This window comes from Chrysoperla carnea, chromosome 3, assembly GCF_905475395.1.
Source record: "Chrysoperla carnea chromosome 3, inChrCarn1.1, whole genome shotgun sequence".
NCBI classification, from domain to species: domain Eukaryota; kingdom Metazoa; phylum Arthropoda; class Insecta; order Neuroptera; family Chrysopidae; genus Chrysoperla; species Chrysoperla carnea.
Genome location: NC_058339.1, coordinates 86757843 through 86773142, shown reverse-complemented (window position 1 = coordinate 86773142; position 15300 = coordinate 86757843). Strand labels below are relative to the sequence as shown.

The 15300-nt window shown below is 29.1% G+C and overlaps 2 protein-coding genes across 2 annotated transcripts in view; one reads left to right on the top strand and one right to left on the bottom strand.

Annotated features, from left to right (window-relative positions):
* Nucleotides 1-8475, top strand: part of LOC123296313 (dorsal-ventral patterning protein Sog) — a 101907-nt gene extending 93432 nt beyond the window's left edge. Inside the window, exons 4-8 of the mRNA XM_044877773.1 lie at nt 3550-3615; nt 4263-5791; nt 5898-6186; nt 6261-6721; nt 8109-8475. Coding sequence (XP_044733708.1) covers nt 3550-3615; nt 4263-5791; nt 5898-6186; nt 6261-6721; nt 8109-8282 — 2519 coding nt within the window. The 3' untranslated portion in view covers nt 8283-8475. The remainder of the gene's footprint in view (nt 1-3549; nt 3616-4262; nt 5792-5897; nt 6187-6260; nt 6722-8108) is intronic.
* A 3483-nt stretch (nt 8476-11958) lies between these two features.
* LOC123295262 (alanine--glyoxylate aminotransferase) lies at nt 11959-14268 on the bottom strand. The gene is made up of 4 exons (XM_044876536.1): nt 14027-14268; nt 12610-13223; nt 12300-12545; nt 11959-12236 (listed from the first exon to the last, which is right to left on the bottom strand). Exons 1-4 carry the CDS (start codon nt 14189-14191, stop codon nt 12083-12085), a joined length of 1179 nt encoding a protein of 392 aa, XP_044732471.1. The 5' UTR covers nt 14192-14268; the 3' UTR covers nt 11959-12082.
* Nucleotides 14269-15300: the final 1032 nt, after the last annotated feature.

Genomic DNA, 15300 nt, shown 5'->3' with positions numbered 1-15300 from the left:
AATAGGTTTTTTTCAAAAATTCATAATGTCCATGTTAAATTTTATGATATCATTAATTTTTTTTTTTGATAAATAGATTTGTTTATTGCTATTATGTAAACAATTTTATTAAAAATATTTTTTTAAATTATTTTTAGCAAATTAAAAGCGCCATTAAAATATGATTAAAAACAATACCAGACGCCACATTATTTTTGCAATAAAAATGTTTAATAGATTTGAGTCTGTAATAGGTTTGTTTCCTAGCTAATACATATAAAATGTTTTGTGAAACTTAATTTAGAAAATTAAATTAATAAATTTTCAACATAGTTTCATGCATTTTGGAATGAATTCAATTTTAAGATTACAATCAGTAAAAGAAATTTTTGTTACAACAAAAAAATATGTCAGTTTTTACATTCTTTATGAATAATATCTAAGATATTACACACATAATTTGCAAAAAATAACATTTAAAATAAAAAATAAATTAATTAAATTTATTTCTGTCATAAATCAATACTGTTTTAGAAAATGAAGAACAAAAATTTTTTATTTTATTAACTTTTATTCATTTATTTTTTGCATCATATATGGTTGTACAAGTTAATATTGTTTCTAGTATTGAAATAGCGAATTTTCGACCTTTTATTTTGCCGGTTTCATTTTGAATAGAATTTCTTTACTGTTTCCATACAAGAACAAAAAAACAATTTTATGCCAAGTAGTAAAAGTATATTTTGCTATTTTTTATTTTTCCATGTTTTCCACCTAAAAAATCAGTTAAAAAATAATACCACTTCTTAAAATATCTAATTTAGATAGCTAAATGTGAAACTAATTAAAATATTCATGAAAAATTAAAATATTTGTTAATTAGAATTAATAATATTAATAAAATTTGAACAGGATTTCCGATAAATATACAGAGCATAATACAAATTTAATAAATATCCTAAAATACAGTGTGTTCCCACAAAAACTACTCATAAAGTCATGGTAAAGAAATTTAAATATTTTGAAAAGAAAATCGATCAAGAAATGTGTATATTTATTCTTATTAAATCGGAAAAATGTTCTTATATTGCGCAAGCTAGTCTGAGTTATACTTTTGTATCTGCTAATCATGTACGTAAAATGTAAAGTCTACATTGAAAATGTTCGGATGAACTGTGACGAATACTGAAAATTACTTCGAAAATGTACCCTCAGATGTATGTCCATATTTACTGTAATATCTTACTCCGTTCAAAAACCATTTGATTATCTGAAATCATAAAATGCTTCACTCCTACCAGCTTGGTCTGAAAATAAAAATCGAAAAGCTTAATATCACTAAATTTTCTAACAGTTTCTAGTAAGGGAGCCACACTGTAAAATAGCTAGTAAATAGTTAAAGTGTATTTATAATTAGAGACACTTTTTTTTTGTAATGTGATGAATAAAAATGTTTCTCTGTATCGTGAAGCGTGGTTTATTTCGCAGCCAGAACGGCAGACTTCCGTCTGACACTGCTCGATATCTCGCAATGAGTATAAATAACTCACAACTTTTCAAAAAAGAACATTATAACAAAACATACATAGAGTCACACCAGTACCTAGTCTTCACCACCACAAATCGATGCATAAATGTTGTTAAAGTATTATATTTATTTCACACTTATAAAACACTAGAGTGTGATACAACGTGTTCCAGGACAATTGAAAATACTTTTTGAAAATTACTCCAGATATCGAACAATTTTATTATTACTTTTCGTCTTATATTGTCAAGCTATCAAAATTGAAAATACTTATATATTTTTTTAATTTGTGTCTAACTACCATGCTTATACATCCTAAATTAATCAGGCACAACGGGTTTTTTTGTTTTCAATAATTTAATAAGATTTTAATTTTAATTTAAAACATTTTTTTAATTTGCACCGACAATTTTTGGAGAAATATATGAAATCATATCATCAAAAATTCAAGCCTTTTATCCAAAACTGCCTTGGTGCTTGTACATTCTTAATCATAAATTTATTTGTTGAAAATTGTACAAAAAATGAATAAAAACTTTAAGTAAATATAATTTTTATGTTTAATATTGAAATTTAATTAAATGTACTTTTTCAACAACTCTGTATTGGTACCATTTTGGAAACTAGTACAATTTAAAAAAAAATCAAAATAACCGATATAATTAATTGAAAATATTTTATATATAAATTAATTATAATATTGTTATGTTTATTTTGGCTACACAAAATTCTGACTGGTTGAATTCTGAAACGTTTTGTATTGCACAAAAAAACAAGCGTTCAGCTCATATCTTAGTGCACATACATGTTTTATTTACTTAGTACATTCACGTACAACTTACTTGCTCTCTATATAAATATTAATTGAATGTATGACTTTCCAAACACCTCACACACGATCAAATATTAAGAGCCTTACTTAACAAGATAGTAGGTAATATTGTAAAAACACTTTTAAAAGCTTAAATATTTTATACTAGCAGTTACCCACCCGCTTCGTTGGATCGCCTTTGCCCTCACTTAACCATCCATCCATAACACTCAAAATATACGTTACTTTTTATCATGGAGTTATTTTGCTTTTAAAATCGAAATCGTTTAGCGCAGCGAGTGGATAACTACTAGTACCTTTATAAATTATAGTCTATATGTTATTCATGAGCTTTATTCATGAGTTCATAATGCATGAACTTTATTATTGTAAAGTTTCATTAAAGATACAGATTAAAATATACTAGCTTGATACCTGCCCGCTTCGCTGACCTTAAAAGTAAAGACCATCGCGTTATAGCCTCCATCTTTCTTGCTTTCGCTTATCCCTCATCTACAACACTCAGAATAGGAGTAGGGATTGTTTTACACTGGTAAAATGTACAAAATTCAATTTTTTTGTATGTTATATAGTCTTGATTCATTGAGTGTATAAGGTGGCAGTAAATTGTATATCAATTTTACAGATATCTTTAATTTATGAAATATGAAATGGCATAAACTAAATTTAATTTGTTTAATTAGTTTTGTTTTTAGTATACCTCAAAATTATAGCTAGAGCGTAACAAACACACAAACAAACAAACAAACATCCTTACTTTCACATTTATAAAAATAGGGATAGAGAGATTAACGTCTGTTACTCGTAGCTTCATTTTTAATTTTTTAATTTTATGGCATTCGTATGTTATCTATGTTCTTTTACATTCAAAGAAATCCAGATATTGTCAACTGATCTGCTTAAGGCAATTCCAGGGTACCCAGATTGATTTTAATCAATTTTAAACTCAAGTCACAAAATTTCCCGGAAAATCTTCAAGAAATCATCAGCAATTTTGAAATTTTTGTAGAGGAAAGATTTATTTCGCGGTACATTTAAACAACCTTAATAAAATGAGTTGCTAATACGAATAATGACCGTAAACATTTTAGAAAATTGAGCGAAATATTCTACAATATTAGCATCGTGTAACACCTTCTCTATGAAAAAAAAGAACCGCAAGAAAAATTTTATATAAATTATAATGTCATTTCTTTTTTCTTTTTTTCAGGTCCTGATGTAGTTCAAGTACACCCACCACATTTGTTTGATGCAGAAGATGAAAAAAATTTCAAACGTACGTATAAACTTTTTATTTTTATTTTTTTTGCAACGAAATAATTCATATATAGGGTGGACTCTCAATTGACGACTTTTAAAACTTTACCCTTGATTATTTGAAACTGATTAATCCTTAACATAATACACCTTTCCATTATTTATTTTAAGAAAAAAAGTTAAATTTTCTACTGCAGCTAATTTGAAAATTTTGCAAAACGGTTCCCGAATTGCGTTAAACTTAGCTATTTCGAAATCTAACATCTTGGACTCATACTTTGCAAATTTCAGATCAAACCACGTCCTCTTAATTTTTTCTTATTAGCAAAATCATTTGTCACGCGACAAGTTGGTGATTATCCCAAGAACATGGTTACCGGACAACCTCGATTATTGCCGATACACAGTATGTCCAGCTAACTCGGATGAAAGCAAAGCTAACAAAGCACGCCTCTGAAATAATTTCGCAAAAGCCAGAATCATTACAAACATCCAATAATACTTGGAGAGTATAATTTCAAAAAATAAATCAAAGGATGACCCACCCGATACCTCTGTTCTGTATCACGTATCACGGACGGATATATTCAACCAAAGAAAATAAAATAATAAAAATAATATATAATACAACTTAGAATCATTATTTATTCATTTTTTTCTTTACAGACTTTGCAACATTAATGACAGCTCGTACAACGATACCATTGCGAACGGATGATCCATACTACACGCCAAACAATTTAAACAACGTTGTAGCAACTGGTCGTTTCACTTTCCATAAAAAAAGTTTATTCTATTCATTTTATGTATCCGATAAAGCAGCACGTCCACGACTTTTACAATTCACTGATTCCGAAGGGAATATATTACGTGAACAAGTTTTATCGGCTCCCGGCGGTGTTGTGAATAGTTTATATCAAAATGCGACTGGGAAAATATGCGGAGTTTGGCGACGTGTTGCACGGGATTATCGTCGTATCTTACGTGATGATCGTATGTTTGTAACACTTCTATGGGGTGCCAAGGAACAGCAAGAATTGGCTTTAAGTGGTCGCATTGCACGATATCCAACATTGAGTACGGAGTTATTTAGTTCTTTGCTTGAACCAGCACCGGATACAGATACAAAACTTATGCATGGAGCTGGTGCAACAGCGATTGTTTCGATTTCATCAACACTAACACCCGTAATTCGTGTTACCTTGGTGTTTAACGGTGTTTTTGCTCCGGATGATGTTGCGGATGTACCAATTAATATAACATTAATGTTAGCGAAAAAGCAACAAATTATTATGCAAGAAACAAAACGTATTGCTAAACCATCTTCAGAATTGAATGTACTTGAAATTAATTCAATAATTTCTGCATCTGATTTGCGTTTATTAACTAGAGGCAAACTTGTTATATCTGTGACAAATAAGTTGCGACCAGATGACCTAAGACTTACTGGTTCAGTCATAACTCGTACAACATGTGAATTATTTCAAACACAATTAACATCAGCAATTAGTGACACAGCATCAACACCACATACCACCGGTTTAGCGTGGGTGTATTTAAATCGTGAAGGTTCATTAGTTTATCATGTACAAGTCGATGATTTAACACTGGAAAATAATTCATTGATTACATTGGTCGATGTCAGTGGTAAACGAAAAATGGAGTTAGAAGATCTTACACCATCGTTACGATCCGGTTGGGCTAATGGCACCCTTGAAAAATTAGCACCACGTGTTTTAGAACCATTATATGCGGGCAAAATTGAAGTTAATGTTGCGACACAAGATGTAGATAGTGTTATTCGAGGACGTTTAATTGCAAAACCAGTAGCGGATGCACGAGATTCATCAGCTCCGTTACTTATGAAACGTGTTGATTCTAGTATACCACAAAATGTCGTCGGTATGGCTTGGTTTGCCATTGATATCGATTGCAATATGCATTATGAAGTACAATTTTCTGGTATTGAAGATAAAAATAAATGGTATAATTTGTATTTGGAACAAATACCATTTATTGCACCTGGAGCTCCGGTCACTAAACGATTATTGGAAGAAGATTTTAAAGGAAATCAAGTTGAAGGATTTGTTTTGAATGTACCACAAGCAGAGTTGGCGCGTATTGATTCTGGTGTTTCGTATTTAATCTTACGGGAAGAAAATGATCGAGTTTTGTTAAATGCAACTTTAAAACAGGTAATATTTTTTATCTCTTATCCAAAATTGCCCTGGCACTCGTACAACCTTAACATCTTCATAATGAAAGAACTTATAATAACTTCTTGAATTTTTATTATTCCAGGTGAAAGTTCCATACAATTGTCTTCCCCTATATTCGGACTCCAACAATGATGTGTCAGCATTAATTAATATGGACTCTGCGGATGGTGTTCAACAACCACAAAAATGTTATCATGAATCCCAATTTTACGAATTAGGCGCACAATGGACTAGTAAACATGATCCTTGCACAATGTGCCATTGTCATCTTGGCAAAGTAAAATGTGATACATACAAATGTCCTGCATTACACTGCCCGGTGAATATGGTTAAGAAAACTGAACCAGGTGTCTGCTGTCCAATATGTGCAAGTAAGTATTTCTTCAAAACCAGCTTCTCTAAGACCCTTAATATCGAAGATTTACTAATCAAATTAATTTTCTAGATTCAACAGAAGAGAATAATTTCGACACAAAACAAGGCTGTAATTTGGCAAATAAATATTATCCACCAGGAAGTAGTTGGAACCCATACATACCACCAATGGGCTTCGATTATTGTGTTACATGCACATGTGAAGAAGGCAATTATCGTGTCAACTGTCAACGTCAATCATGTCCACCATTAAATTGCCACGAAAGCGAAGCAATTCGTTTAAATGAAACCTCATGCTGTAAAGTATGTCCCGAAACGAAATCACATAATCATCCACCACCTTCTGAACCACAAATTGATAAATTCCAACGTGATGAAGGTATGAAAGTAAATATGGTTGCGAAGAAAAATCGTGCTGAAATTTTAGCTGCAGGCGGATGTATTGTACGCAATGATGTGTACGAAAATGGCGAAGAATGGCATCCTAATTTATATGTGGGTAAAGCACCATGTATATTCTGTAGATGTAAGGTAAGCATCATCGAGAATTTTTCTTTTTGTTTCTTTGTTGTATGTCAGCGGTCCTTAACTTTCCCGCAAAAAAATTCGTGTCATATGTCATTGACTGGCGGTTTTCTCAAAATAAATTTTTAATTAAACCATCAAAATAATTTAATCCATTGTTACTTCTCAATGATTCTAAGAAAATTGTACTTGGACAATACATTTTGAATAAAACAAAAAATGTATATAAACCTTTTGTTTTCACATTTGTTTATAATAAAATTTAAAAAAATTTTCTCTAATCATAATTAAAAACACATTTTTGATACTGAAACGAATGTACACGATGGACCACTTATGTCCATAATAAAACTAACTAATAGTTTATTATGTGAATAAAGTTGTTCATTTTTACATTCCAGTAGGTAATCTGTAACTAAATCAGTGGTTGCCAAACAAGTTTTTTTAATTTTTACTCCTTAGTTAAAGCAGCCTGTCGACAAAAACCGGAGTTTTTGTGACGAATTTCCATGAAATGAAAAATTGGAATAAAGTTGACGGTACTCTTTATTATATTTAAATAATTGATGACGTAATCAACCCATGTACATGCGCTGTTAAGATACTTTCACATGTTAGAAATAAGATTTCAATTTTTCTATATATTTCAAAACGTATAATCGAAAAATTCAGATTTGTATTCTTGTATTTATAACACACTAGCATTTTCAGGGATTTTCTCTGAAAATCTAGATTTTCGGCTATCATTCCTGCTGCCGGGTTACCGTAGCGTGTACCAATGGAGGGAGGAACATACTGGAGGGGAAATTCTTTTTCGGTATCACAACGGATTCTATGGTCTAAGTGTGTCCCATCCCAGGACAGCCACTCTAACCTAACCTAACCTAACCTAACCTAACCTAACCTTACCTAGCCTAAATAACACACTAGCAACACTAACGACAAAAATCATTTGTACGCTTTTTTAGCATGGTTTGATTACGCCATCAAGTTAACGAGGTATAAATTCGAAAAAATATTTTTGAATTGCTAAAAATTTAAAAACAATTATTGTTAACGAGTAGCTAATCTAAAAATAATAGTGGGAAAGGCTCATTTTCAGTGTTTAAGATAATTGAAAAAAGGATGAGTAAACATTTTTGTCGTAATCCGAAAACTGGCACAGTAAACTTTTGACTATTTGTTGTTTTATTGGAAGAATAATAAACAATCAATTGTCGAGTTCCAATATGACATGAAATCTCAATATAAATTCTAAGTTTAATGGCCGCTGACATAACACAAATTGTTGAAATAACATTAAAGAATGTTATTTTGTTTTTATTACCGTATTACACACAAACACATACATATAAACATCTTACTAAATGTATATTTTATGATTTTAATTCAGGATAAGAAATCATCATGTGAAAGAAAAAGATGTCCTCGATCACTTTGTCGGCAGAATCGTAGCATTGACATATTTAAATACTCTGAACCATTAGACGAATGTTGTGCTCAAATATGCAGTAAACGTAACAGAAGGCATCATGGACATCGGTCACGTAATTTCAACCATAGTTGAAAAAACTATTAAAACAACAGAAGAAAACAAAAACAGAAGAACAACTACCTAGAAATATCATCGTCATACAAGATCATCATCTTCGTCATAAAACATAATTATTTTATTATTTACACACTAATCCTTGTTGAGAACGAGAGAGATTGAACGAGTGCAAAGCAGCGTTTTTTGTTTTATTTTGTTTTTTTTTTTTTTTATTATATCGAAGTGACATTTGGGAAAAAAATTCTCCGCGTATCGAATCGTCATTTTTTTTGTTTTTTTGTAATTAATTTCGTTTTTAATTTTTTTTTTTCGTGTGTGTCTGGTTGTTGTTTATGTTACCATGAACCAAAGAACTTTGGAAGAGTGAGTTTTTAATTAAAATATGCGTATTTTCGCCGTGTATTTCGGTTTTAGCAGCTAGTCGAGCCTGTGTCACTGTTTATTTATTAATTCATCAAATTCTTTCATTTATAACGACATAGAATGTATAAATAGAATTTATTGACAGACATTCTTCAAAATAAAATCTATTTATATATAAATTTCTTATGTATAAATAGATTTTATTTTATGATATAGGCAACTTGTAAAGCTGTTTTGTATTAATACATTGCCTAAAATAAATTCTGTTAGCATACATTTTTAGCTACTTATAGAAATCAAAGAATATTACATGAAAACGAACACTTAATATTCGGAGATAGCCAAAAATAATAGTACAACCCCTATTTATTTTATACTTCTATATCTCGAATGTTCTAAATGAGTCGATTTACAGTTAGAAGTAATATTCTTTGATAGAAATAATTCAACAGATTTTTTTATGAAAAAACTGTTGATCAGTCAAAAAATATTTAGCATTTTTTTAAAAATAGATTATTTTAATTGCATATAAATAATTTTACCTTAAACGTAATAATTAATTTTTTTTTTGTAAATAGTAAAAATTTAGTTTTTAAGTCAGATTATTTTAAACAAAATAATTATCTAAAGTATTATAGCATTCATTGTAATTATTATTCGTCTTTGAGAAAAATAAATATCACAATCAAGTCATATCATTGATGTTTTTGAAAAAAAAAATCGAAAAAAAAAACTTTAAAATTATTTGAACATTTCTGTGATTACTTAATTATATTTATTATTTTAATTTTTTTTTTTTTTTTTGCTATTTACTTTAGATTATTACTAACGAAAGTGCCAAAAGTATTAAATATTTATTAATTTTAATTGTTATTTTATCATTCGTGAAATCAATATTGGGTTCTCTTGTCCCGAATAATCAAAAAGTATAATTGTAGCAAACAGTTTTTGTTTGATTTTGATTTTTTGAAATTTTATAGAATTAAATTTTATTGAATAAAAAAATTTAATTATTCTTGACCAATTGAATCAAACCAATATAACAACTTACGATTATAAGGGGAAGTTCGCATAATTAATTGAGAAGAAAAATATATTCTACGGGATATTTGAAATATAAAACACTCATGTTGAAAATAATACCGGGAAATGATAAACATGGATAATAAAAATTAATAATATGCTTATTTTTATCTAATTTTTAATAAAAAAAAATTTCGGATTCAATTTGAAAAAAAAAAAAGAAACGATACAAAAATTGCAACACTTTTTTTTATTTTTGTTCGATTGCAAAAAAAACTTATTAAGAATTGAAGACTGCTTTGAAAGATATATTTAAAAAAATAATATACATATTAAAATAAATAATATAAAAGAAAAATTATAAAACTGAATCTATTAGAATTGTATATATTTATTTTAGAATTTAGTAGAGTACTTAGCTAGTTTAAAAACAAAAATTATTATTTTTATTTGAAAAAAAATAAAGCTTTCTCGAAACAAAATATTAACGCATCAAATTTTAAAAAAATATAATAAAAATAAAACTAATTTGAACAATGTATTATGTGTATTTTTAAGTAAGAAATTTCTGTGCAAATGTTGATTGGAAATCGAAAAAATGAAATATATTCATTATCAGAAATGTGAAAAAATTGAATAAAATAATCAATAAACTGTTTTTACATCAAACGTTTCCTCAACTTTATTAAGGCATCTTCAGAAATGATAAATTAATACAATAAAAATGGTTATTTTATTTGATAGATTCTGAGGACGGTATAATAAGGTTGCTAAAACGTACAAAAAAGCAATTTGTTGATTTTTTATTTAATTAATTCATATTCCTGGTAAACATTACTAGAATAGAAATTAAATATTTAACTAAACAAAAAATCGAAAAAAATTTAGATAACAAATTTTTTTTTGTATATATTTATTATTAATTATTAAATTATGTTGTGAATTATAATATATATTTTACCAATTTTACAAAATGATTTTTTTTTTTGTTATACAAAAAGAATTATTTTCAAAAAAAATTTCTTTTTAGATGAGACGGATACTTAAAATAAAAAATTATTTTACAGTATTTTGACATTTTAATTATATTTGTTGTTCATACAAAAAAAAAATAGAATGTCCCGTCCATGATTACCCACATTACCCTTATCCATCTAAAAATTCTGCTAAATAATGGCATGGCATATTAGTAACAAAGAATGACGTATAATTATCAGCTTCACATTCGCTTGTTTCCAATACAATGTATATGTAATTATGATTATTAAGTGAAAAGCAACGAAAATATGTCCCCCAATAATTTCACTATAATTTAAAAAAATGTTAAAACTATTTGCGTTGATTAAAAATCAAACATGGAGAATTTAAGATATAAACGCCATTGGCTGATTGGGAGGCTACAAATATCATCAACAAAAAACAAATTAATTGTAGAAGCAAGAACAAATATTTTAAGGACGTAAAACTAGAGTAAAGAGGGTAGCAGGAAAAAAGAGGCTATCTGGACTTTGTACTGCGCATCAGGCTGTCTCTTGTTATCAATCAATTGAACGATTTCAATTGTTTTCAATCACCTTTCTTTATAACCTTCATGCACCTTAGACAGCATGACATGCAGTACAAAGTATGCAACGACTGATGACCAGATACCGCCCAGATAGACGCCGTAAATTCAGCTACGGACGCTTAAAGCTTATGGCATAGGGGGTTTCATGTCCTTAATTTATAAGTTCTTGTGTAGAAGTTTTAAAATGTTTCATACGTCATAGTCGGTAATATAGAAATCATTTTTAACAAATGAAATTCATTGTTTGTAAACAAGTTATTTTTTTTAAAAATGATTCATGGATGGGGGCATTAAATAGGGATGTTTTATATTGAACGAAAAAGGCTGAACTTGATTGTATTATACATATTTTAAATATCTATATATATTATATTTACATTTTATTTGATAATATTATTGTAACATATATTTCAAACTATTTTATTATTATATTAAAAAAAAGCAAAAATTCTTTAATCGATTTATTTAAACAATTTGGAAACTCAACTATAAAAATAATAAATACATCAAAGTTTTACGTTAAATTTTTTTGTTTTGTTTTATTCATTTCCTTCAATATTTTCTCTCATCTAATTCGCCTTAAGATCTAATTCTTAGATCACATTTGACGGAAAAATGTTTGAAGCCAAAGTTATCGAGTTCAAAAGAATGGAGATTTAAAATTCGACTCAGATTCTTAGCTAAAAGAAAGTATCATCTAACATAATTTAGATTTTATGATAAACAGTTTTCCCTCAAATATATTCCGTAACAATGCTTCAGAGATAATATAAGAAAGAAAAACCAATTAGTTTAATTAATATGGATAGCATTAGTTTAATTTATAGAACTTTGGTATAATTTATTTATAACTAATTTTCGGTTATAATTTGCCTAACAAATGCTCTTTTTGAGCTGCTTTGAAGACATTTATTATTCTATCAACATTCTCAATTTTGGCATTATATCCCATTATTCCTATACGCATGATTTTATTAATTGTAGGCCCTAATCCACCACTAATTTCCAAAAAGTCCCTAAAAAGTAAAAATAAAATAAATATGTAAATTTTTTAATAGAAAGTAATATAGTATATTTACGTTTTCATTGCGAAAGCAATAATTTTTCTCCATTCTGGTCCAGGAACTTTTATAGCGGTAACTGTTGGTAATCTATGTCGTGGATCTTCCACAAATAAGTCAAATCCTAAAGTTTTTAATCCTTCATACAATCGATTTGCACATAATTCATGACGTTTCCATAAATTTTCTAAACCTTCTTCACATACTTCTGCTAATGCTTCACGTAATGCGTATGCCAAAGATACTGGAATAGTATGGTGATAGCTAAGGAAGAAAATAGAGGGAAATGTGAAAAATTTAATAGAAATAATGCATTAGTTAGACATACATTCTAGGTGCGTTTGGAAAACATGCCCAGTATTGTCCAAGTTGTGTTAAATCCCAGTAATAAACCGTTACTGGTGTTTTACGATTAAAAACTTTCTTCTCGGCTCGTGGACTTAATGAGATTGGAGCAAATCCTGGTGGAGCACCAATTACTTTTTGTGATCCTGTATAAACTGCATCTATTTCCCATTTATCAGTGAATAATGGTGTGCCACCAAGAGCTGCTACTGTGTCTACTGCTAATAAACAATTATGTCTGTGACATAATTCACCCAAACCTTCTAAAGGTTGCATTACTCCCGTAGATGATTCTCCGTGTGTAACGAATAATACTACTGGTCTGTGCTTTATTAAAGCAGTCTCAAATTCAGTCAAAGAAAATGCTTTGCCTGCTTCTCTTTCAACGTATCGAACATCTGCACCATATCGTTTAGCCATATTACCCGCTCTTTCACCCCATATTCCATTTTTAGCAATTAAAACAACTTCATTGGGTTCTAGTAAATTACATAGAGTTGCTTCCATACCTCCATGTCCTGTTGCGCTAATCGCTAGTGTTAGGGTATTTTTTGTTTGGAAGAGGTATTGTAATCCTTCTTTAATTTCGTCCATAATCTTAAAAATATAAAATTTAGGTATAGAAAATATCTCAATTCTGCCTGCTTATATCTACTATAAGTAATTTATGTCAAAGGTTATCGCTAAATACTTTAAACTTCAAAATAATTTGATAAAATTCAGGAAATCACAGTAAGATTCTAATATTAGGAATTAATATTTATCCCAAATGTTTATTCGTAGTTCTCACAATTTAAAAAAGATACTTCGTAAAACTAAAAAGAATGAGGTATGCGAAAAGCTAATGAAAAAACTGAAACGAATGGAGCAGATTAGGTAGGCCAGAACTACTAGAAGATTTCAAATAACAGAATAGAAACTTCAACACAAATACGTTTTCCCTAACTCCGCAAAACCAAAAAGGCGTTTTTCCAGAATTTACTAATTGGCTAAATGGCCGTGCGAATTAAAGCAATCGACTTTACTCGTTTGGCTAGTGACTGGGAGGTTTACTGTTCAAATCCAGGCAGCGGCAGTCTAACCAATTATAATTAATTTGGCGGAAATTGATCACACTATCGTCGCTTAAGCAAGGACGAAGTGACCGACACATCTTAACAGTTAATTGTATATATGAATGTAGTTTAAAATAAAAAATAAAAACCCCATTATTAATTAATTATTATTTATTATTATTTACTACTGCAAAATGGAATGGAAGTTTAAAAAATCGAATTATCAATGTATGCAAATTATTACGAAAAAAAGTGTTATGACGCAGACTCGTTGACGCTTTCCGTTTACCGCTTGGTAACTACTTCAAAACTTTCTTACGTCAAAAGTTTAATTTTTTTATTTACCTTTAATGTTTCAGGATGCAAATGACCAGTTGTCATTTGTGACATTGCATGCAAAACTCTGGGCGAACAATTCGAAGGTCCTGGACCCATTAATAATTTATTGGGTAGAACCATTGGTAATTTCAATGATTCTGGTGGATTAATATTTAACCTAACATTCGACATTTTCTTGAAATTATTATAAAACACAACACAAATATTTAAATCACTTTAATCAACAAATGACTTAAGTGTACTAGAGAAAGTGTATAATATTTATTATCTTTAATCTGTGTAGTAAAAATTTAGAGAAGGGGATTGCAGTGAGAAGGGTTTTATCAATTGCAAAGGTCATATTTAAATTTAAGTAATTATCAGTTATAAATTTAAATTATTATTTATTTTAAACTTTTAAAGTAATTTAGTTAGTTCATTCGCTGTGGTCAATTTTTATATATTTTAGCGTAGTATGAATATAAATATTACAGTAACTTTATATATTACAGTATGCATCAAAACCGGTATTTCCGATTTTTTGCAGACTTCTTTCTGATGTTATTCCGATAATCCAACTTTGTGACCTCAAGCGTCGAATGCAACTTTGCCAAAAATTGAAAAATCCGTGAAAATTTCGGAATTTGGCGATTATAATTCTGAAGGACTAGTTTTTTTATAAAACCTATTCAGAACGTTTTTAAAGTAGACTAAATTTGCTACAATTATATGCGCCCAGAATGGACTCTGTAGACCCAAGATAAAGCATTTCCGAGATAAAGCTTTTCAAAATTTATCGACGTTTAGGTATACATCAGAGCTAACGTAGTTCTGATTTTTAGCAGGCTTGTTTATGATGTTGTCCTAATGAATAATCCAAGTTTGTGACCTCGAGCGACAATTTTTTGGAATATTTCAGACGTCAGTTTGCAATATTTTAGTAGTATTTCAAGCTACTCTAATGGGAAGTAGTTCCACTTACCTCCGACTTAGTCTGCTAGTGTTGTTCAGGGTCAAAATTCACTCAAAACGACATAATATTTCAAAAAATCGCGAAGTAAGAAAAATGATAAATTTTGAAAGGATTTATCTCGGAAACAATTGAGTCTACAGAGACGATTCTAGTCTCATATTGTAGCAAATTTAGTCTAATTTAACTTCTTGAAAAGGTACTTCAATAACTACCCGTTTAGGGTTATAATATAAGTTTTCACAGGTTTTTTCGATTTTAGACAAAGTTTCGTTCGTCGCTCATTACTTATTTATATTTGTTAGAAAATAGTATTAAATTTTCAATGTAA

Excerpts from the sequence above, each read along its gene's own strand:
- LOC123295262 (XM_044876536.1), bottom strand. The coding sequence starts at position 14,191 with ATGTCGAATGTTAGGTTAAATATTAATCCACCAGAATCATTGAAATTA. Across the intron at positions 13,224-14,026 it reads TGCATCCTGAAACATTAAAG|ATTATGGACGAAATTAAAGA; the intron begins GTAAATAAAAAA and ends TATATTTTTAAG. Across the intron at positions 12,546-12,609 it reads TTTCCAAACGCACCTAGAAT|CTATCACCATACTATTCCAG; the intron begins GTATGTCTAACT and ends TTTCTTCCTTAG.